The 25,280-nt window shown below is 42.8% G+C and overlaps 1 protein-coding gene across 1 annotated transcript in view; it reads left to right on the forward strand.

The window, feature by feature from the left end:
• LOC310875961 (solute carrier family 24 member 2) overlaps positions 1-25,280 on the forward strand; it is a gene marked incomplete at both ends in the record, with an annotated part of 78,605 nt that overhangs the window by 37,287 nt on the left and 16,038 nt on the right. Inside the window, 4 exons of the mRNA XM_083789410.1 lie at positions 3,116-3,130; positions 14,884-14,934; positions 21,940-22,038; positions 24,529-24,611. Of these exons, the coding sequence (XP_083645536.1) occupies positions 3,116-3,130; positions 14,884-14,934; positions 21,940-22,038; positions 24,529-24,611 (248 nt within the window). The remainder of the gene's footprint in view (positions 1-3,115; positions 3,131-14,883; positions 14,935-21,939; positions 22,039-24,528; positions 24,612-25,280) is intronic.

Raw genomic sequence — 25,280 nt, forward strand, 5'->3', positions numbered from 1 at the left:
TAGCTTGCTGCTTAGCAGAAATGGGGGAAAAAAATGTAAAGATATTTTTAAATGTATTTTCGTGGACGGAAATGGCAACTTCCTTACTCTGATCTCGGGAGGTGTAGTTCCAGACTCTACTGTATGTACAGTAGCATTCGGAGATTGTGGAATAGTTGTTTGGCTACGCGAGACCATCAGAGCGCCTGAGGAAGGCTCTTTGCCGCTGCACTTTTTTAATTCTATTTTAATGTGAGCCCAAATAAACAAGTGTAAATGTGAGTATTTTGTTTTGAGACTACATTTTTCATGTTTTTTTAAAAGGGTCTGCATAGCAGTTTTAAGGACATTGTTACTGTGCAATGTTTGCACAGAGAAACATTTGTGTCGTGCGGGTGTTTTCCTCTGATGCTGTTACTTAAAGTCTTTGTGTCGTGCACCAGCGACAAAATACATGGATGTGAATGTGATGTGCATAACATTTCCTTTTGAATCTGATATGGTGATACGGAAGTGGTCATATCTTCTTCATTTTCAGTTTGATCACTTTAGGGATAGATAATAAGATTTTCTTTTTTACAGGCTTGCTCTTGCTCTCTCAAAGTAGGATAAAGGTCATATAATAAATATCCCTGGATTTGGGGACTGATGAGCCTCTTGTTTAGGCGCCAATTGACATGGCAATAATGTACACTCACGGCAGCTGTCTCTTTCACTGGAAGCAAGGCGTTTTCATAAGCACCTAAAACATGTTATTGGTGGTTTGAACTACTGGTTTGCTCTCTCTTGGTAGCTATGAATCACCATATATCCACTTCTGTATCGCTGATAGTCAAACCAATGATAAATGTGACACCCTTGAATACCAAAGCCACAATCCAGTGTCTTCCAAGTTAGCAGTTAGCAGGGACGAGGGTGTTTTAAATGTGTCAGCCATATATGTATACCTTGTTAATCCATACATGACATGGTACCGTATGTCACATTTATCCCTCGGTAGACCGTTTAGAAAGTGAGCATCTGTGAGAAGATGCTAGGCTCAGTCTCGCATGAAGACCAAAGTGTTGGGAAGAGATCATTTCCCTTTTAATCCAGGATGAAAGTCTATTAGCCTAGCCGCTGAAGGAAATGCTAAATGGCAGTGTCGTAGCTTGGCACGGGGAATTGATGTTAATGTTAATACACCTGTGAAGACGCTATACTAGGTTCGCTATATATTTTCCAGCCCCTCCCAAAAAAAAGGAAGCTAATGGGGAAAAGGAACTTATAGCGTGCAATAAGCAGACAGCTATGCTGTACAGGCGCCGAGGCAGACTGTATGGAACGACTGTCAAAGATAATGTCACCCTTTTTTGAAATTTTTGAGGGGCACTAGCCCCTATCTCCACTGCATGGCTCTCTGTAATTACATCATGTGGTTAGCTAAGTCTACTGGACGTTTAATGTTTGTTTAGAGCCTAATTAAATATAACCGGTCGCCAGCCAAGTCTAGTTTGTTTAGGGTAGTTATACTGTACGTAATTTATTTTGCCAGCCACGTCTATGGACTTTAATGTTTTTTTAGGGCAGTAAATGACAACGAAAGGCATCATCTGGGCTGATGTGATATACTGCCCCCACTGCGCCCTCGTTCATGTGATTGTTGAGCCACTTGTTGTGATTGGTTTTAATCCTTAGTCAAACAAATTAATGTTGATATTAAGCCTGCTCACAGATCGAGAGCACAGAGTGTTTTCTTCAGGGGATTTCTTTGACATTTCTGCATGCATAGTTGGATTATCTACATGTGAATGTTAGTTGATGATATGTCTTGTAATGGCCATACCATCTACAAAAGTAACACAAGGTTGATGGAAAAGAGATGACTACTCAGTCTTGTACCGTACATATAAGTTAGGGAATTGACAAACATAATGTCCTCAAAATATGTGCTCAAACTGAAATGCATTATCCTTATGTTATCTATCAAAGCAATGCCTACTTTATACTCCTTTGCCTGACAGTGTCGTTTGTCAAAAAAGAGCAGAACTTCTACCAAGCATCAGCTTGAATGTCTTCTTTTCAGAGAGTGACACGGTCGTGCAATGGAGATATAAACTGAGCTTACAGCATACAGTATACTGCTTTATATTTTATTTTTTACTCTGTTTGTTCTGCAAATTAATATCTTATCTTGTCCACACAGTTGCCCTTGTCCAAATTGTGTGTTGTTGTTCCTGCTGAGCAATGGTTTGCATCCTGACTTCAAAATGGTCTAGTAGGCAAATCTGCTTCCAACAATAGACCTGACAAAATGGTGTATAAGGTTTCCTGCTTCTTTTTCTGGATTTCATCGATTAGCCGCAAAACTATAACGTGGATAATTTGCAGACGGAACAAACAGAACAAACTATATATGTCCCTCCTGGTTATAATACCCCAGAGATAAGGAGGGAGTGAGTCTATGCCATCCATGCACATCGACGTACCAACATCGCTTTGTCGGTCTTTGCCGTGAGAAAGTTTGGAGGGGGGGGGGGAGAAAGAGCGAGAGAGAGAGAGAGCATTTCCAAGTCAGTGCTATACTCGTTATTGCGTGCTACGAGTTCTGGTGGGGATGCGGAGAGAGCCAGCAGCGCTGCAGAACCTATGCATTTTTCATAGACACTTCTGTAAATAAGTCGGTTGGTTGTTGAGGCTGGTTACTGTCAGTTCCACAGTTTCTGATGTTAGTGTGCGTGTGTGCGACTGTGTGTGCGACTGTGTGTGTGTGTGTGTGTGTGCGTGCGCGCGTGCGCTTACGTCTTTGTCGTGTTGTGTGTGTGCACGTGCACGCGTTGTGTATGCTTCAGCATGCATGCATGCACGTGCCGTAAAGCTCAAATCCCTGAATTAACTTATCATCTGTTTTTATTCACCTATAAATCTAACCTAACATATTTAATTGTTTGTTTGTTTGTTTGTTTTCCCAACGGTTATTTATTTTCCCGCTGTCACCTTTAATTTCATCTGACAAAGTTGACCTGTTCAGAATGTACTTTTTTTCTTTGATTCGGTCCAAATGATGCAATGTTTCCTATCAGCTTACGTTACCCTGTGGTTTTTATCTTTTTCTCTCTGTCTCTCTCATCTCTATTTTCCTCTACTGTCCCCTCAGAATTTGCTGACTCCGGTGAGTTCCTTCTCTAATTTCTGTTTCCTCCTCTCCCTCCCCCCAAAACTATGTGTGTGGTCATTCCAACAGTCTGGGAGCAAAACCCCATTTGCCCACAAACCGTTTGTCCAACATGTTACTGTACAACATCTCTGGAGTTATGTCCACTCTTCTCTGTGCTGTCCGAGTACTGTATTTGTTCTATCTTCTGTGGGTTTTATATTCTCTCTGTAGAAAAACCTCCATGACCATCGTGTTTCCCCATGACCCCCTGTTTCTCTCTCTCTCCTCCTCTGTACCTCTTTAAAACTGTAGTAATCTTAATCTATGTGTTAGTGGTTCTCAAAACCAAGGACCCCCTGGAACTCTGAGAGTGTACAAATGGAACCAAATGGACCCTACATGTAAACGGGTCTATTTTGGTTCCATCATGTGAAAACTCTCAGAGTTACAGACCTGTATTAAGGGTCCATTTAAGTCCCTGGAACCCACTTTGAGAACCACTGTGTTTATGCTAACCAACTTGGTCTTGTCTGTACAGTATATCTTAAAGCTCTGCCCCTGTAGTTTTATGACCACTATCATTTACTGTACCAATTAGTCTCTTTTTATTATAAAGTCAAGTGAAATATAGTAAAGACCAGCATGAAGGGATGAGGGGGAGTTCAATAATCAGTCGGCCTTTAACGTGACGCGGTTGTTGTTTGCATAGAGAGCGTTTTGGAGGAAAAGGTGTCAGCCCTTTTTCAACTGCCATTCCTTTGGACTTGAAGTCAATAGGAGCTTGACAGAGCAATTAATGGCAACGGGCTAAAATTAGTTAGTCCTCAACAAGCTTTTTACCCCAAGCTGTTCTCATCAAACTATTATCGATTTGCACTATTTGAGCAGTTATAGGCACATTCTGTATACCCATGGTTTCCCCGGAGAAACGTGTAATATTGACATGACTCTTCAAGAAAGTCTGGGAGTCTCCCCGGAATAATGAGATCAACACTCAGACATCCGCAAATGATCGGAATGTCCTAAAAAAAAAAGAAAAAATCTTAACTCAATTCATCAAAATGAAAAAATGATTAATAAAGACTTTGGTCACAAAAAACTAAATGAAAAACTAAACTGACAGATAACATAATGAATCCTTTTGTGATTGGCTCCGGGATTTATGTGCATCTAATTAAGGACCAATTCAACATTTTATTAAAACAATGAAATCCACCAAACCCGTGCCTATATATAGAATCCACCACTAAGGACTATAGTATTTTCCTCTGACACCACCAAGCTGCTGAAGAGTGAACGGTGCTGCTGGCTGTAAAGCCATGATGGGGAGGTTAAAGGGTTAAAAGGTGTTGTTGGGGACTTGCATGCCAAATGGACACACGCTCCTGAGCATTCCCCCAAGAGGCCCAAACCCAACTTGGAGAAATGTTGTGTTGTTTAACAGTGCAGGACCTCCCTGAAATCAGCCTCTCCGAGGTAGCGGACTCGGGTGAGTTCCTTCTCTAATTTACTGTATCCTCTCCCAAAAACAAGACCTACCGTATGTTTCCAAATAGTAGCACCTTCTTGCCTCAAATACCCGCCGCCGCCCGGTTCCTTTTAATTTAAATACCCGGTGTCTTGTTTCTTTTCGTATTAAAACACTTCGTCCAAATAATAGCCCCCGTCCAAATAAAAGCCAGGGGTTATTATTTGCAGTTTCGTCAGGCTAATTTGGGTCCGCCCGCGGGCAATTATTTTGCATTTATTCAGCCTAATCGGAATTGTTACCAAATAATGGCCCGGTGCAGGACAGTGCAAAAATAAATAAAAAGCCTGCTGCAAATACTGTAAGCCGCCTGGTTCCGTTTAAATGCCCTGGCCAGGTCCAAAACGATTTTGCATATTAAACTCCAGGGCTACTATTTGGAAATATACGGTATTTGTTATAGCTCTGAGCTAACCTTTTTCTTGGGAGATCAACACTCAGACATCCGCAAATGATCGAAAAATATTCTGATAAATAAACTAAACTGACATCCTTTCTGATTGGCTCCTGATTTGTGCAATCTATAAAGGACCAATTCACATTTTTATAAAATGGACTATTTTCTCTCTGACACCAAGCTGGAGAGTGAATGGTGCTGGCTGTAAAAACCATGGATGTTGATGTTAAAGGGGTTGTTGGGGACTTACAGACGCACACTATATGCAGGGGTGCACATGACTTTTTTTTGGGGGCTATAGTTCTCAGAGGAGCACCTGGAGACGTCGTCTGGTGCGCACTGCGGTGTCTGCACGTCTCGTCTACAGTGTACTCACTACCACCACAACGTTAAATTTAGCCAGCATGAGACATGCAGATAAAATGAACTATACTCACCTAATGCTGCGGAGGTTCCATGATTTACATGTACATCCAAAGTGTGTACATTGTTTAAGTCACATAATGCATGGTTTTCATATTAACTTAGGCTAAAAAGCTTGTGTTTATTAATCCATGTGGCTTCTTGTTTACTACTTAGTTGGTTAGACTAGCGCTTGGAACTAAATAACGTACAACTTGTCATAGCAGCTTGGTTACAACCCGAAACTCTTCAAAATAAGAGTCACTTGTAATTATTAGTCAACACTAGTCTGCTTACAAGTCTGCTTACAGGACGTAGATAAACATTTGTAGTATACGTGACACCAGAGCTACTAAATGTTGGTACTGGCGGGCAGCGGTACGCAAGAGAGCTTCATATTGTTTGATCTGCCGCGCAAAAAAAATATTTTGGCAACGCATGCGCACTTTGCGCGCCAGTTATGTGCACCCCTGGCTATATGGACTCATGCTCCTGAAGCGTTCCCCCCAAGGCCCAAACCCAACTTGGAGAAATGTGTGTTGTTTAACAGGGGACCTCCCTGAAATGAGCCTCTCCGAGGTAGCGGACTCCGGTGAGTTCCTTCTCTAATTTACTGTATCCTCCCCCAAAAACAAAAGACCTATTTGTTATAGCTCTGAGCTAACAAACTACACGTTTCATTGTTTTGGGAGAAATACGTGTGAGATTATATATCGTGTGCCTGGCTATAGAGAAAACGGCAGAGTGGCTTATACTGTAGCAGCAAACACCACAGGCTGCAGCTGTTGTTTACATCATGCAAAACCATGCATGCCAGCCTTTTTTTCTTTTACCCATTTGGATCCTCTCACTCGTACTTTGACAGGATTTTAATTTCTCAAAACAGTTTTTTAGATATATTTTTCTGTCGTTGACATATATCGATTGTTATTGAAGTCATGATGCCTCTCAAAAGGTATAATAGGTATAATAAGTTTCAGTCTCTTAAGTTTTACGGGTGGAGAGATTTAGTTTAGTTTAGTAACCCAGGTCTAACCTCAAGGGGTACCACTCATACAGGAAGGAATCCCTGCTAGTCCGGGGGGAGATATTGAGCTTTATATATGTGCTCCAGGCACGGCTACTTACTCAGTCAATAGATGTCCTGCCCAACACCAGGGTCAAAACTTCACACTGGAAGTGTAGAGAGGCCCCCTTCAACCACTGCAGATGTGATATACTGTAGTTATCTTGCATACAGATAGAAAATAGTGTCCAATTCATTCAATTCATTCCAAATAGGGCTAATGGCTACATTACACGCATGGGACTGTGTGTTTGAGGACTGAAATCCCATCAAAGAGAGACAAGGGACCCACATGTCAAAAAAGGCTGGTATGGTCTTTAAGCGCAAATCTTAACATTCTCCGTAATCATATAGAGCTGTTGTTAGCCTGTTCATTTAGCCTAACATGCAGTTAAGCTGGTTTTTACAATTTTAAGCTTGTGTGTGTGAGTGCAAGTGAGTGAAAATTGCAGATTGTTTAAAGCTTATAATGTCACCAGTGTAACGATTGATATTGGTTGAATATATTGTTTGGCTTTCATAATAGGCAAAATAAGTATATTTTATATAAATAATGATAAGGATGTCTCAATTAGTTATCTTAAAAAAAAGAGAAGAATCGTTTTAGCCCCTTTTTAGCACTATTTCTGCAAGAGAAAACCTTGGTATGTGGAGCTACAAAGAATATCACTTAGGAGAGACATAAAATATTGAAGTAGAAAGAGGGATGGGGGGGGGGGTGAAAAGGAGAGAGTAGTTGCTCTCACCACACTGAACTCTGAGCGAATGGACAAAAACAAGCCATCCGAACAGCACTCCACATAGACAACGTTCACTTTGAAAATTGAAAGTACACCTTGCACTAAGCTCCTCTAGTGACGACACACGTCACATTTACAGATGTGAATTCTGCCCCCGCACAGTGATGTCTGTATTGTTGGTGGTAACATTTATGTTTTACTTCAGTCGCACAGCAACCTGCATCGCTCAGCAAAAATGCCACATTCTCAACTGAAAGATAGTGTTGATGCAATGTCATCACTTTTTACAGTTGAAAAGACATACTGTATGTGTTGAGCAACACTGTCGTACAACAAACTATACATTTGTCGTAAGGCTTTGCATATTCATTTGCCAAAGCTGACCTCACCATAAAACAGGCTGGCTTTGGCAAAAGTCAAACTAGGCTTTGACTTTGCCTTTTGCCTTTGATATTGATTTATGATGTCAATATTGAATGCCCTAAATAGTGCATTGGATGTTTTATTTATTATTATTATTATTATTATTATTATTATTATTATTATTATTATTATTATTATTATTATTATTATTTTTATGATCTTTTTTACTTGTCTTAGGGAGTGACATGAGGCAAAGGTCCGCCCGGCCCGCCTAAACGAACTGGTAACTCGCTGTCAGGCATCTGAGCCTATAATGTGGTACACGCCTTAACCGCTCACCTTACGGTGCTCCAATTATCAACTATATTGCTATATATATATCTTGATTACAAACATCTGTTGCTCGCCTACCCTTTCAAGAGGTGCTTTCCCACGTTACTGGGCTAGTGTAAAGAACCAGGCTAGGGGTATAGTCTCTCTCAGGGGTCACTGTTTTCCCCGAATATTTGACGATGAGATTCTCAGATCGGGCTAGGGGGGTGACCTGGTGCTGACTCAGCCCACTGTCCACACACATTTTGTGCTGGTCCAGTGCCTAGTGGTGCAAAACCTGCGGCTCACTGACTCAGAGTTTGCATTCACAAATTGTAGCTCTGGACTAAAGTCTGCTCGACCAATTCACACCGACAGAGCTGTGTGCGCTTGGTCAATAACAAGGCAATAAGCAGCCATCCCCCCTTTCACAGTAGCCATTCAGTCACCTAATTGACTGAGTGATTTGTGGAGCTAGCCGTACTCATACTAGTCCTAAATAAGTCTGAGGTTAAATGTCTGAAATGTCTTTATTAGGAATAACCCGTGTGAAGAACCATCTCGTTTTCAAGCAGGACCGCCAAATTACAAAATACACCTCATCATACATTAAGACGAAATGAATAGATGAATGTGTCCACTGATGGTTAAGACCTTTGGATGCACTCCTATATATATAGTACGTCAAAGTGGTCAAACCCCATTAGCAGTGGCGTGCACAGATAGACACTAGGGGGTGCTAGAGCACCCCCTGCCCTTTTCCCCCTGGACAAATGTGCCCCTTTGGAAAAAAAATAAATACAGTATACAGAATGTGGACCATGGTGACATTGATCAATTCTTGATAAAAAAAGCTTCTAATATATTATTTAGGCCCCGGCAAAATCTATAAATCTCACACTATTATTAAGGCAACCGGCCGGTTCCATCCACGCGCTGCACAAGGTGCCCTTTTTTCACTTCACTTGAGCACCTGCCCCTCTACATGTCTGTGCACGCCACTGCCCATTGGGAGCATACAGCGTTGAACAATGAAACCGTGGTGGGGGGGGAAAGGAAAAGGATCACCTCCTAGAAGACTAACATGTTTCCCTCTCAGCCTCTCTGCCACGCCGCGTTAACGGGATCACATTCTACTGGTGTGTGATTGGGCTGCAAGGTTGAGGCGGGGTGCTGACCCCATTGGACGGCTTACGACAGATCATTATGTCATTGTCCCGGCCTTGGAAATTGCTGGTGTCGTTACGTCACTTTGTATTGACGGGACGGGACATCATACAGTATGTCTGAGTACTGTACGGTGGCTGAACATTTATGATGCAGTGTGTCCTCTCTATGTGGCGATGAACAGACAATGGAGAGGCCGTTTCTCTTACAGCCACGTATATAGTAGTACACATTTTGATGGCGTCTAATAAGCCTACTATTAATTAATTCTCCTCACTTGTTATTTCTTTCTCATGTTATTAGCCAATAGCAGCTCACGTTGAAATCGAAAAATATGGTTTTGTTTATACGTTACGTAAGGACCCTGCCAAGCTGCACAGAGCCCCTATCCCCCCCCCCCAAACCCCCCCCCCCCCAACCCCACCCCCCTCCTGGCTCCTCCCATGGCTTGCCGGCTGGGTGAAAGAATCAATGTTAAAAGCCTTTCGCTCCAGTACAGACTGTGAATTTCCCTGACACCCCCCAACCAACCCCCGGCAGACAGACATGCACGCACTTAGACACAAGATACGCACACAGGCACGCACGCACACACACACACACACATGCACGCACACACACACACACACACACACACACACACACACACACACACACACTCTCTCTCTCTTTCTCTCCCACTCTCTCTCTCACTGTTCCCCCCCCACCCTCTCACACAGTCAAACACTGTACTCAAACAGAGGTCATCCCTGCAAGGACAACACGATGCATTTCCGTATAAACAACAACATCACAATGTCTCCTCCATCGCTATAGCTCTCGTTTTGCCCAACAAGATGACTCCGTTTTGCCCCACGACGGCATGGCATGGCGGGGCTAATTGCCCTCGGAGCGGAGTCAGTGCATGGTTGCTTGTTAAGAGGCCCAACCTCGCGGCAATAGAGCACTTCAGAACCAATTCGGCCCAATTTGTATGGGATTCAAGGCACTTGAAGTCCGCAGGAGCCGGAGATGAACAGGATGCTCTTTGAGCTGGGGTGTGTGTGTTGTGTGTGTGTGTGTGTGTGTGTGTGTGTGTGTGTGTGTGTGTGTGTGTGTGTGTGTGCTCGCGCGTGTGCATTTGTGTACACTACACTACAGTGCGTGCCTGCGTGCATGTACACATCCACTGCAACTAGTGTATAGGCTCAATGTGCCAAATTCCTGTTTTGAAAATATGACCGCTACCATTGTACATTTTGGGAAATGGTGGGAAGAACAGATGATGAAAGAGAAAGTAGGTAAAATAGGTCATGAGTAATAGTATATATTAAGTAGTAATAGTAGTAATAGTAAGTATAGTATATAGTATATAATGGAACACAGTGTAATAGTATAGGGATAATTAAGTTGTTAGTTTGCACATACCCACACATTTGACATAACACAAAAACAGAAAAGAAAATACAGTTGCATACATAGAAACATAAGGGCAGAGAGCAATGTCCACAGCTCAGTCTAGTCCTGGCCAAAATCTTGATTAACAGTGGCGTGCACAGACATTCATTTAGAGGGGCAGGTGCTCAAGTGAAAAAAGGGCACCCATGTGCAGCGGGTGGAACCGGCCGGTTGCCTTAATTGTGTGAGGTTTATAGATTTTGGGGCATAAATAATATATTAGAAGCTTTTTTTTAATCAAGAGCCATGGTCCACATACTGTATTGTACACACTGGCAGGTGGTGCTCTAGCACCCCCTAGTGTCTATCTGTGCACGCCACTGCTGATTAAGCCTCCAAGTCGACCTCTTCAATCTGACCTTATTGTATGCTGGAACACCATAACTACAGGGAACGTATAGAGAACAATATATAATGGTAGTGTAGATAAAGTGTAATCAGTGGTGTAAAGTACATCTACTCAAGTACTGCACTTACGTACAATTTTGAAGCATTTGTAATTTACTTGAGTATTTACAACTTCCAATACTTTCACTTCGACTCCACTATACATCTCGAAATACAAATATTGTACTTTTACTCCACTACATTTATTTGAAAACTTTAGTTACTACTAGTTACTTTGTAAATTTTTATTTAAGCGGGAAAAAAATCCAATGGTAATCCCTCAGTCAAATTTGGTCACAAATGGTGGTCCGTACGTGGCTCAAATGCTGAATACCTAATGAGCCTTGATTTTGGGTTGAAAGGGTTGAAAACCGCTGCTCTAGCGCATCGTGCGAGGGACTTGGGGACTGACACCCTCATTGCTCAGCCGATGCAGACAAGGAGCCACTCCGACCTACTTATACGTACCCAAGCAGTGGTATATATAGAGAAGGCCTGGAGAAGATGGCCCCATGCTAGAGAAAGTATACTTAAAGTATACTTACCCAAGCAGTGGTATAGAGAAGGAAGGCATGGAGAAGATGACTCCATGCTAGCCCATTCTGACCTGAGATCAGATTCTAAAAATGTCTTCTACATCCTGACAGTTTTCTGAAAAAGCTATGTTTCTATGTCAGTGGTTCTTTGATTTTTAGAAAATTGCAGACCTACAAGCTCGTAGATCTGCTATTTTTCAATAGCTAAAGCATAACATAATGCTAACACCAAAAGGGGCGCCCAGAATGGGATAGAGAAGATGACTCCATAGAGAAAGTATAGTGTACAGGATGGTAACACTACACCTCTATGAGGGAGGAATACAATACAACGCATGATGCTATAGATAAACCATAGGGCGTAGCAGTGGCGGCCATTTTGTGGCGCCACGAATCGAAAGCCTATTAATCCCCCCCCCCTAAAATAAATACAAATCTCTATAGCAGATCTACAAGCTCATAGCGCGCCACCGAGTGGCGCGCTACGAGCTTGTAGGTCTGCTATAGAGATTTGTATTTATTTTAGATTCATTATTTGAAGCCTGGAACCTGCATGAAGCCGTCCAGGCTCCTATAGCTGGTGAATCATTTTACTTTATCTTTTTTTTTATCCCACGATTTTTGCTATACCCCTTTTATTTTTCACCCGCCGGTGTCAATTATCTGCTCCTGGTGAACCATGACCATAAAACATTGTATCTGTAAAAATAATAATTATATATATATATATATACTGTATATATATTAAACCACAAAGAAAGGGTATATAATAATTTATGACCTTCGTTCGCAATTATTATTATTATTTTCACAGAATCAAGTGTTAATAAAATGTGCCCATGCACGACCCAAACAAACAAACACGGGTCCCGGGCGGCCCAGTGTAAAACTGTGTGGGGAAAAAGTGCTTTAGTTTACAGTACAGATGCTGACTCCTTCCCACCGAGACAGAACCTCAGAGAGAGAGAGAGAGAAGGGGGGAGAGGGAGAGGGAGAGGGGGGAGAGGGGGAGAGAGAGAGGGGGGGGGGGGGGAGAGACAGAGAGAGAGACAGAGGGAGGGGGGAGGAAGGTTATACAGTAGCACTCCTGCGGTGTCTTGCTTCTATTCCTGTGTTCCTCTCTAGTGTTCAGCTTATACTGCGTCAGGTTTTAATTCCCAACTCTTTCATCAAATAGATGTGCTGACTGTCTTATACTTATATATATATACCGTAACACAGTCGCTATACACAACAGTATAAGGGAATCAAAATAATTGTTTGTTGTTTCACACTGTGTGTACACAAACAAAACGCCAACTCATCATCAATACCCCCCCCTCCCTCCCTCCCTCCCCCCCCCCCTCCTCCTCCTCCTCTCCCCCCCGGCTTTGAACAACCCATACGTGTGTGTGTGTGTGTGTGTGTGTGTGTGTGTGTGTGTGTGTGTACTGTGTGTGTGTGTACTGTGTGTGTAGTAGAGGAGTGGAGGCCTCTCATCTCTTTTGTTGCATGTTCAGTTCACACCAGTCCACCTGGCAACATTTGTGTTTTTCATCGTCTTTTTACACAAGTATATACATGTGTTGTGTCGTGGTATATACGTTAATATGTACATTAATGAATACCAAAAAAATAATTGGACCATATGCACCGAGTGTCTATATTAGAACTCGCTTCTACTGGCCGATCAAAACTGGGTCATCATTGGCACCGGAGTCCCAATTGGACACGTTTTACAGCACTGTATGTTATTGCATATTATTCAGTTCAACAGGAGCTATTTTTATTTGAAGGATATGTTACTGTGTATACGTGTCTGTCATTAAGTCATTGCTGCTTTGTTTTGCCCTGCTGCAGTAGAGTACACTTGGGGAGGTTCTCGCTGTGTGTCCAGTACTTGTGTCGGCACTGCAGAGTCCCAAGGGGTCAATGTTCAGTGGTGGAAAGTAACTCAGTACTTTTACTTTAAGTATTGTACTTATAAGTGCAATTTTGAGGTATTTGTACTTATTGTTACTTAGGTACTTAGGTATTTGTACGAATATTGATAACTTTAGTTGTACTAGTTAAGGCTCATACATAGTCTGGATTTTCGGTGGTGAGGTGACCACCGAACTACAACATGACGTCACGAGCCGCGGTGAAGAGCAAACCACCGCCACCGCCCCTCAGCCCTTCTCTCTGTTTTTACTCGCCACCGCTCAACGTTATTTCAGCTCCGGTGGTCACCTCACCACCGGAGCGGTGGTGGTCACCTCACCACCGGAGCGGTGGTCACCTCACCACCGGAGCGGTGGTCACCTCACCACCGGAGCGGTGGTCACCTCACCACCGAAAATCCAGACTATGAATAGGCCTTTACTTTGTAGATTTTGGTTTATTATTACAAAACGTACATTAACCCACTTCAGCCCTATATATACACATTCCGGCCATTTGAAAACAGCCGATATACACGTTTGTAGATCTGCTATTTTTTCAAAAGATTATTATAAATTTGAAAACTTTAAATGAGACATTCTGCACAATGAGTACTTTTACTTTTAGTACTTTAAGTACATTTTGAAGCCAATACTCTTGTACTTTTCTACAAGTAAAACTTTGAATTCCGGACTTTTACTTGACGTGACGGAGTAGTTCTACTATATATTGCAGTATTTGATAGTTTTACTGAAGTAAAACATTTGTGTACTTTTTTTTCCTTCCACCACTGGTTTCTATACACTATATACGGTTTAAAGTTGACCCTCCGGACCCTGCAGCGTGCGCCACTGCGACAGGGTTATCGTTTAGAAGGTTTTCAACAAGCTTTACTTTCATTTAAATTTGCATGTTTTCAATTTCATTTATTTTTGTAGTTTGTTGTTATTTTTTTGAAATGCCTAGCTAGTCTAGTTTCCTTTTAGTTTTTGTGTTTTCATTTCTATTTATTTGTGTTGTAATACGGACGGATTAGTCATATCTATGATTTTAGTTAGTTAACCCATTTAGGCCTGACGTCGAAATAAAAAAAACGTTCGCTCTGAAAGAATATATATTCAAAGATTTGTGCCGCATTTTCACGATAAAAAAAAAAATAGCAGACCTACAAGCTCGTATGAGCTTGTAGATCTGCTATTTTTCAATAGCTAAAGTATAACATAATGCTTAGTTAAAACACCAAAAGGGGTTCCCGTAGCGTTTCACTTGGTTATCCTTTTTGATAATAATCGTTTTTTTTGGTTTTTTTATAAATTCCAGTTAACTCCCAATTATTATAGTTATAGTCATTATTTCCTTACTTTTAGTCGACTATAATAACCTTGGTGTGTTGCTTCTTGTGTGTTGTTCGTGATATAATTAGAAACCTGCAGAAAATGTTGTTTTTTTCTATGTTTTTTCATGTTCACTCTTTCCTGTCTGTCTCTGTGTCGCTGCCTCCTTACCCTTGTCTTTTGCTGTGATGTTGTAGAGCTTGGGACTTATGGAAAACTAAAATATTATCACACAATGAATGAGGAAGGTAAGCCCGAAAGTTTAATTCAAGTTTAATCCATCCCTATTTTTTTCTGGATTTTTTTTTAAATTCGTTTTTTTTATTATTTTTCCCCACATTTTGATCACACGAACAAGCCGTCATTGTCTTGTGCTTGTGAACATACGGTTTGATCTTTATAAGTTTGAACAACCTCTCCTTAAGAGATTTCACTGACATGAGTGCAAATCGCAGTAGCCATGTGCCCCATTGTATCGTGTTGTTCTGGTATACTGAATGTTTTTTCTTTCGTTCTTTTATACATAACCTGGGTTTTTCCCTCAAATGTGTGCTTTGATATATATACAGTATATATATATGGAAGTGGTTGCTGTGTGTAAGTGTTTGTTGAGAGTATGAATTCTGTTTGATGACATGATGGTTACAGTATATATGAACACAAGAAATGGCATTATGTGCCTTTCATTGATGTACCACAACTTAAGCAATTAATATGATAATCCTTTCCCCTTATCCCTAAACTAATTAGCCTTTTTTTTTTACTATTTTGAAAAACAAAATGAAATCATTTAAAATGGTTCAAATAGCTCACAACGTGTCGATGTAGATATTTTAAAAATGTTTTTCAAGATAGTAAAATATGTCAAATAAGTTTAGGGATAAATGGTAAAGGCGTGCCCAAGATAGGACCAATAAGACATCTACCTGTTTCCTTCTATACCAAATATTTGCTATATAAATAGCAGACCTGCAAGCTCACAACGCTACATGCATCGTGAGCTTGTATAGACGTGCTATTCTCGCTGAATTTCGCAGAATAATAGAGGACATGAGGGTTCATGAACTTCATGTGGTTATTGAAAAGGTATGAATTATTGAAAAGATGGGACGTATACTCAAGTCAAAAAGGGGTATACTCAAGTAGTACTTGAGTATAGTGTGTATACTCAGTTACTTGCCGCCGCTGAGCGAGAGCACGCAAGACGCACGTCACTGAAGCATGGCAGAGTAGAGTCAGAGTGACTCATCCTCCCGCCCGGTTTGTTGCATAACAGGCTGACGGGGGGAGGAAAACAAGGCGTGTGGGAGAGAGAGAGACAATCTAATGATGGTCAGGCAACAGCTGCTAATAACTGCCTGCATGGATGTCCACGCGGCTTGGGCTGTCAAACCATTATCGCTTCATATCGGGGTGCTTCTCACAAAGTGTGGGGGGGGGGGGGGGGGGGTCCCCATGCTTAGTTTAGTGTATCCCTATTAGGTTGGCTATACACGAAAATGGCCGTTCTACAAGCTTTTTGTGAGCTTTGGTTGTTAAACCAAAAGTCTTCTCTCTCACATTCTCTCACCTTGTAGTGATCACCCTCCTTTGTGCCAATGTTGGCATCGGGTACCAAATTGCCTACCCCTGATATATAGGCATAAGTGGTTCATTCATAATGAGCGTTGTCTGGAGTTGAAAAGTGTGTAGATTTGGATAGAACCCCGGGCCTGTTCTATAGACCAATCCATGGAGCAGTGCCCCGAAAGGCCAGGTGTAGCTAATCAGTGCTGAGGTGTAAAGCTTAACCCATTTAGGCCTGACGTCGAAATAGCTCATAGCTCAAGCTCGTAGCGCAACACTCGGTGCCGCTCTATGAGCTTGTAGATCTGCTATTTTTCAATAGCTAAAGAATACAGTAAGCTTAAAACACCAAGAGGGGTTCCTGCCCAGAATGGGTTAATGGTTACGTGTACGCCTCAGTGTGTTCAAAGGTGCGTTTCCACAATGCACACCTGTCCTAATCAATATGTATCTTTGTGTTGAAGCTCAACAACACAAACTCGACGCACGTGCTCAACACATGTGGGGATGCTCCACATGTGTTGTTAAACGATATGTCACATGTGGGGATGCTCCACATGTGTTGTTGAGCGATATGTCACATGTGGCGATGCTCCACATGTGTTGTTGAGCGATATGTCATGTGGCGATGCTCCACATGTGTTGTTAAACGATATGTCACATGTGGGGATGCTCCACATGTGTTGTTGAGCGATATGTCACATGTGGGGATGCTCCACATGTGTTGTTGAGCGATATGTCACATGTGGCGATGCTCCACATGTGTTGTTGAGCGATATGTCATGTGGCGATGCTCCACATGTGTTGTTAAACGATATGTCATGTGGCGATGCTCTACATGTGTTGTTAAACGATATGTCATGTGGCGATGCTCCACATGTGTTGTTAAACGATATGTCATGTGGCGATGCTCCACATGTGTTGTTAAACGATATGTCATGTGGCGATGCTCCACATGTGTTGTTAAACGATATGTCATGTGGATGATGGTACTATTATTATTCTCCTGTTTATGTTTTGTTGTACTTGTAAGAGGTTTTTTTTGTTTTGTTTATGTGCTTGTTTGTTTGATTGATTGTTTGATTGTTTTTTTGCACCAGCACAATCCTACACGGGTTCCTTCTCAGATTTAAATGAACACGTTTACAGTGGATGAAGTGGATTCATTCATATACAGTAGGCCATGATTTGCACAGGAATGGTGTGCCTCGTTTTTTCTTTTTTTTTAATAATAATAATAATAATAATAATAATAATCAACTATTTATAAAGCACTTTCAAAACAAAGTTACAAGGTGCTTTCTGATGGCATAATAAAATGCAGTGCAACAAGATGAAACGACAACAGTTTTAATACAAATTTAAGGTAAACAAGTACAAACTAAATAATACATACATAAATGCGAGGGTCTAAGACAGTGACAGCCTTTGTGTACTAATGAGTTTTCAGCTGTGAATTAAAAGAACACAGTGAAGTGAGCTAGCTTGTCTTAGCCTACTGTTACGTACACATTTTGTACACTCATTTCCCAATACACGGGAAAATTCCATAACCCAATTCTTCCCTTTCTTTTCTTTCTTTCTTTCTTTCTTTCTTTCTTTCTTTCTTTCTTTCTTTCTTTCTTTCTTTCTTTCTTTCTTCTTTCTTTCTTTCTTTCTTTCTTTCTTTCTTTTCTTTCTTTCTTTCTTTCTTTCTTTCTTTCTTTCTTTCTTTCTTTCTTTCTTTCTTTCTTTTCAACCTGCCGGGCCTGATTTTGGGCATAATAATATCATAGAGCTCATGCAGCATTGTGAGTTTTGCTATATAATAAATATACTGTATGAATGAATATACAGTTGGTGCCTTGAGATGTTGACCTGCAGGCCCATTGATGAGGTGACCTATATCTATTAATACTCCGTGCCGTTATGGAGGTCCATTCACCATGAATCATAGAGGCTCTCCGTCCTGCACAATCCATAGGGAATGACCTCACAGTGAAACACACTTAGTGGCCATTTAACTCTGAGAGAGTGCATGCATGCATGTGCAACTACACGTGTGTGTGCGCACACGCACATAAACACACGCACGCACGCACACACACATACACACACGTATGTGCCATTGACCTTAACAACAATGACATACCTTCCAAGGTGAGTGGTGCCAAGGTAGTGGATATGACAAATGTGTGATTGCTATCTCGGCAAAATGTATTAGTGTGCATGGCCTGCATAACCGCCCGTGTACGTGCGTGTGTGTGTGTGTGCGTGCGTGCGTGCGTGCGTGCGTGCATGCGTGCGTGCGTGTGTGTGTGAATATGACCGATGAGAGACATTGAGAGTGTGAGAGAGAGAGAGAGAGAGAGAGAGAGAGAGAGAGAGAGAGAATGCCTACAGTTGACATGGTGGTGGTTAATGATTTTGCCAGAAGGTCACAGACAGTGTTGACACGGTCGGTGGAGTGTATATCGATGCGTCACCGTGTCGAGTCCTGACCAATCAGCATCTCATACTGTTTTCAGTAAGAAAGAAGAAGCTGAAGGGAAAACGCCCCCCCCCAGATTCACCCTTCGATTAGCAAAAGGGCTGACTGAGAATTGGCACAACGTTGATGATGCGCTTGCGTCAAAACGTCACCATCGGTGGGTTGGATGGATGTGGGTTCTATAGTCGGGACAGCCTCGTGGGGCTCTGATAGATCCTAGAACTAAAGGCAGTTCAACCGTTTGAACCCCATCGTCTGTATTCTGGAGGGAAACGTTAGCCTGAAACGGCAGATCTACAAGCGCTCACAATCGCATCGCAGCACTTCTACGCATATATAGCAACAAAGAGATTGGTGTAGACAGAAAAAGAAAGCGGTCCAATCAAAGCACAGTTGCAACTCGGGTCCGTTTTGACTAAAGAATAGTGGGTTTTGAGCATTAGTTATATAAATAGCTAGGGGCCGGCCGGCCCCTAGCTATTCATTTCAATGGAAGTAGCTCACAGTGGCGTTCCAGCGTTAGTCAGTATAGGGTGTTATACCCAGACGCTCTGGGGACCAGTAGGCTATACCCAGACGCTCTGGGGACCAGTAGACTATACCCAGACCCTCTGGGGACCAGTAGGCTATACCCAGACCCTCTGGGGACCAGTAGACTATACCCAGACCCTCTGGGGACCAGTAGACTATACCCAGACGCTCTGGGGACCAGTAGACTATACCCAGACGCTCTGGGGACCAGTAGACTATACCCAGACCCTCTGGGGACCAGTAGACTATAGGGTCTTATACCCAGACGCTCTGGGGACCAGTAGACTATACCCAGACGCTCTGGGGACCAGTAGACTATACCCAGATGCTCTGGGGACCAGTAGACTATAGGGTCTTATACCCAGACGCTCTGGGGACCAGTAGACTATACCCAGACGCTCTGGGGACCAGTAGACTATACCCAGACGCTCTGGGGACCAGTAGACCATACCCAGATGCTCTGGGGACCTGGTTCTGAGAGGTAAATTGTGTTGATGGTTCCTAAAGCGACGGGGGACATTTCTCATCACCCCCGCCATCAACACATTCTTCATTATTGAATATTGACTGTACAGTACAGTGTACAGGCTACACAGTATAATCCTCAGTATTAATTTGATTTCACTGGCTGACTGTATAAAGGATGACCCCAAATGGACCCCGGTAGATTCTGGTCCATGTTTTCCACTCTCAGAGGTAAATGAACACAGAGAGGATTTGACTGTTGTTGCGCTTAAAAAGTAGTTTTTTTCTCTCTAAACAGATCAGTATAAAGGGAGGTAAGGGATTCTTCTGTTCATCCAACGATTTAGTTTGTTTCGGGAGATTACATAGAATTTCCATCTAGCTGGCTGTCAGTAATTATAGCCTGGGTAAAGAAAACAGTCTTTACCGAGGCCCGCCTAGTCAATATTCACTGACTGACACGGGAAATATTGCACGGGTTGTGAATCAATCAGGCTAATTTTATAGCCTACCTAATGCAACATCTGCGGTCTTGGTGTTTTTGCTTTTGGTGTAACATTCTGTGTGTGTGTGTGTGTGTGTGTGTGTGTGTGTGTGTGTGTGTGTGTGTGTGTGTGTGTGTGTGTGTGTGTGTGTGTGTGTGTGTGTGTGTGTGTGTGTGTGTGTGTGTGTGTGTCACTGTTTTAAAGCCGCAGGGATTTCTTGGAAAAGTCATTGTTTCACAAGGCAGTGGCAGCCCATTGTCTGTGGGGTTGCCAGGTTGGGCCAAATTGCCTTGTGTGTGTGCACCATTATTTTAGATGTCAAGAGGACACACTGCTTACATAAGCTCCAATCTAATCTTTCAACGTCCTTCATCTTATATGAAGGATCATTCTGTGATTGGCGTGCATGTACAAGCATTGTACTGTACATGCTGCAAAATATATTATTAAAATGATATTTTTTCGAGAGCCACGGCACACACACACAGAATGGTTATTGATTTCTTTCTCCACAAACCAGGAGGCATTCAATTCTCAGACAAAAGAGGTTATAGTAATACTCGATCATTTGTGGATATTATCATGTTATCAAGTATAGGCATTTATTTCATGTTTCTACAGTATAAGTCGCTCTGGATTAAGGGTGTCTGCTAAACGCCTATAGATATTGTAAATGATAAATTGTATATGTATGTGATGGGCTGTGGTGCTGCTCCTGGATAAATTCCTTCTGGGTTTGTTGTTGTCGTTTTAGTTTTTCAACGGTAATAATTCCACATCTAATATAATTTTCAAAATTTCTCCTGTGAAATTTTGGTCTGCTATCGATCGCCGCTGTCAGGCAGCAAGCTAGTGTGTCTGTGGTGGGTTTTTTAATATTTAACCAATGAAAAGTATTAACATTGTGACTAAATAATTCCTACATTGGGGTAGATTTGGGACACATTTCCAAAAAAATAATAATAATAAAGTTACGGTTTTGGACATGCACAGTTTCTCCAGTATAGACTGACACCACAGCGCGTATTCAGGGCGGAGTCACCACCCCTGGGGGAAGTTGTGGTTTGCTCTCGTTCACTGCAATGCAATTTGCAGCATTTCCAAAACAATATTGCGCAGAGTAGCGATTATCAAACGTATTTGCAATGCCATACGTTGAAAGATCTGTTGCCCGTGGACAAGGCACGCTACCTCCGCAAGTTAGATATTATCGGCATAGATGTTTGTCCGTATGTGATTAAGGATTGGAAAAAGTTGCATTGGCAGCCATAGGAAATTCTTACCCCGGTGACGTTTTTGGGCGTGCCTGTCTTATGTGGTGTCAGTCTATACCCGACAGCGACGAGATGCAACCTGCCCAGGAAGGACACGGAGTGACGCTGACCTCCAGGGGAGACGGATCTGTGTCAAAGAGCGTCTCTCCTGGGCCAGCGCTCCACTCACAGGGTGCATGCAGAAAAGCACACTGCAGGATCATCAGTATATGATATCATATCGACTCTCAAGAGTTGTTTGATCTGCAATATTTCATGAAACCCCCCGTCGCCTTCGAGGCACTTTGGAAATGTGAACTGTGTGTTGTGTGTGGTGGTGGTGGGGGGGGGGGGGGGGGGGAGGGGGGGTCAAAGGTGACACCTGGAGGAGTTCTGACACTTTGAAGGTGAGGCCGGCGGCACGCTGTCCGTCCGCTACCCGCTCAAGGTTTTAAACCGTCGTGTTGTTGATTCTCTTCCCAGGCAAATTTCGAGAGAAAGCGTCCATCCTCCACAAGATTGCTAAAAAGAAATGCCAAGTAGAAGACAGTGAGAAGGCCAATGGACTGGCGAGTCGTTCAGGTGAGTGGTCTTCTATCTGAACCCTGATAACCCATTTAGACCTGACCCCCATTCTACTGAATGTCTTCTAAATCCTGACAGTTTTCTGGAAAAAACCCATGTTTCTGTGTCAGTGGTTCTCAAACATTTTCATGTCAAGGACCCTCAGAAATATATGTAATTGGCCGCCGACCTCCATATCAAAATATGTTGTTCCAGGGACCCCCCAGGATTTGCCCCACATTTTCAGGATTTTTCAAAAATAGCAGATTTACAAGCTATGACATGAATCAGTCACATTGACCAGCCTTAGCTATGCATGTAGCCTATAGATATCAGGTATATATGCCCCCAACTAAATGAGCAATGTTTCTCAACCATGTTGTTAAGGATGACAAGAAATAGCTTTTCTAAACATCTCTATGTCTGCATGGAGACGAGCCTACTGCCCACCACCTTGCATTGCCTGTCTATAGAGAGAGAGGGGGGGGGGAGGGAGGGAGAGAGAGAGAGAGAGGGGAGGGGGGGGGGGTGAGCTGTCTGCCACACATTGCGCTACAAACAGAGAGAGAGAGAGAGAGAGGTGCAGTGTGCGTAATCCGACACCATATCCTAGCACTATATTGACTATTTTACAATTCTTCTCGGAGAGCGAAAGAAAGGGAGATAGGTTGACAGAGAGATACACACACACACACACACACACACACACACGATGACATGACTCACATCATGCTCATGGTAAGTTCTTTCATAACTTTACATCACATTAACTCAAATAAAACAGACCACGGGATATAGTTCAAATGTTACACTGACATCATGTGACGCTGCATGCGCATGCTGCATGAGTCAGTGTTTGAAATGAAAAATGCGCCGCAAATCTTTGAATATATAATCTTTCAGAGCGAACGCTTTTAACTCAAATCTTTGCTTCTGGTAGGAGGTTCCTGGAACAACATATTTTCAGATGGGGGGGTCGGCGGCCGAATACATCTGGTGGTCCTTGACACTAAGTAGTTTGAGAAGCACTGACATAGAGGTTTTTCAGAGAACTGTCAGGATTTAGAAGATATTATTAGAATCGTCCTCAGGTCTAAATGGGTTTTAAACATGCAGAGTGACGCATTACTGTACATGGGTTACATCATCTGCTGATACTCCAATATGTTTTGACATGAAATAATAATCCCGTAATACCGTGTGGTGTTTTGTTTCATTAGCACGAGCGTGACAAAATACTAGGCTACAGCTTGTTGCTGTTCCCGCTGCTGCTCTGAGTCTGAACACACGGTAACGGTAAAGATACCAAAGGATTCGACAGTGACGTCACCGTTATGCTATGGCAACGCGGTAGTAACGCGGACTCGAAGCAGTTTAGAAACCACAGCCCGTGACCAATCCTTGGTATTTTCATTCGACCGGACAGAGTCAACTTTTCACTGCGCCGCTGTTTTTTAGAAAATCCTGGCGACGGTCGCGGGAAAACGGTGGGATTTCCCTTATCGCGTACCAGTTGGGACGCCTCTGGCTCAAGTGTCGTCGTCGTCGTCGTCGTCCCCTGTCCTTTTTCAGCACACACACACACACACACACACACACACACACACACACACACTGATTTTGCTTCTGCTATTAGAACCAGCCGCCAAAGTCAAGGAATGTGTCATCGTTGAATGAATAATGCATGCTATTAGATAGTGTAAATATCATGTGACATTCATGTCACCCAAAGAGAACAAATGAATTCATTTGTTGGATGATGATAATGGTATATCGGGTCAAGGCAATCAGGCCGCTTTGTCACAACCACACCAGGATCAAACCAATTTCCACAGCAATTATGACTCAATCATCTGGTTACACGACTTTCGGCTCATTGTATTTTAATAAGGGCAATTAAGACATTCGGGCCCTGGAATTGAATCGGAGTCATATTAGCCAACAAGGGAGAGGCGCCGTAATAACAATGTCACGGATGAGTGTGATCTTGCACACGTGCGCACACGTGCGCGCGCACGCACATACGTGTGATTAGTTTTGTCCAGTTTACTAACGTCACCAACTAAAAGGTTTCCATTCCCTGACGAGGGGGTCTGGATTCTGTACACATAGAGCAAAGATAATGATATATAATCGTCACATAATTATTTTTTTAAATATATTATATGAAAAAAAGTCACACTGGTGTGAAGTGAGGGGCGCTCTCATCGTCATACATCGTCTCATTCTGGCCCATCACTTTTTCGCGTCCTCACTTTTTATCTTCACTTTTTAAGCCATTCTGACCGGGCACCCATTTTGGTGTTGGCATCATGTTATGCTTTATCTATTGAAAAATAGCAGATCTACAAGCTCATATCGCGCCACCGAGTGGCGCGATACGAGCTTGTAGATCTGCCATTTTTGAAAAATCGAAGAACGACTGACATTTTTAGAATCTTGTTGACAAGTTGACCTTTTGGTTAATGCCCTGCTGTGCCTTGTGTGTGTCTTTACAATCTGAAACAGACAAGAACCTGCCAAACAGCTCCAGTGTGGAAGTCGAGGTAACCCCGCCGATGAACGGAACGGCCGGACAAGAAGGAGAAGCGGTAAGAAATCACTAAAACAAAACGACACGCAAACAAACACGCTAAAGAAATGATCACGTGAACCCTTTGTGTCCCTATTCAGCCGCTCTATCAAACTCAAAATGTATCGCAAAGCGTGTTGGATTGCCATATGACAAAAAAACATCACATGGATGCACCTGGGGACATATCCTCAGTGATGTGTCCCGAGGTCATCTGGGTTTCGGGTCTCTCGAACATCATACCCCTCACTCAGGTGGCCCAGCCCGGGGTCATCAAGACCCGACTTATACGACCAGGACCACACAATCCGTTGCTCCGGAACTACTCTGCCGGGACTGGGAGAACCAGATTCTGGCGCGTGGAAGGACTATAGGCTCTGTGGGTTGACTGACTCCTGTCCGGGCTTGGATGGTTAGAGCAGCGCGATTACATACAAAGTCAATGCAAAGACGAGAATTGCACAAACGAACGGAACGGCATGAACCCAGGCGAATATATATATATATATTCAGATCTGAACGCAGCTTTATACTGTATGAATATACAATGGCCTCTCGGCCGTGTCCTCATTGTGCTTTGAACGGGTGATTGATGCAAAGGTCGGACTCTCCGCTGCACCAGGTCATTACCGCTGATAATTTTCCTAGCATGCTCTGCAGTTCTTCCGTTGCTCCACGCTGGCCTGCC

Source organism: Protomyctophum parallelum (genome assembly GCF_964188405.1).
Source record: "Protomyctophum parallelum genome assembly, chromosome: 18".
Classification (NCBI taxonomy): domain Eukaryota; kingdom Metazoa; phylum Chordata; class Actinopteri; order Myctophiformes; family Myctophidae; genus Protomyctophum; species Protomyctophum parallelum.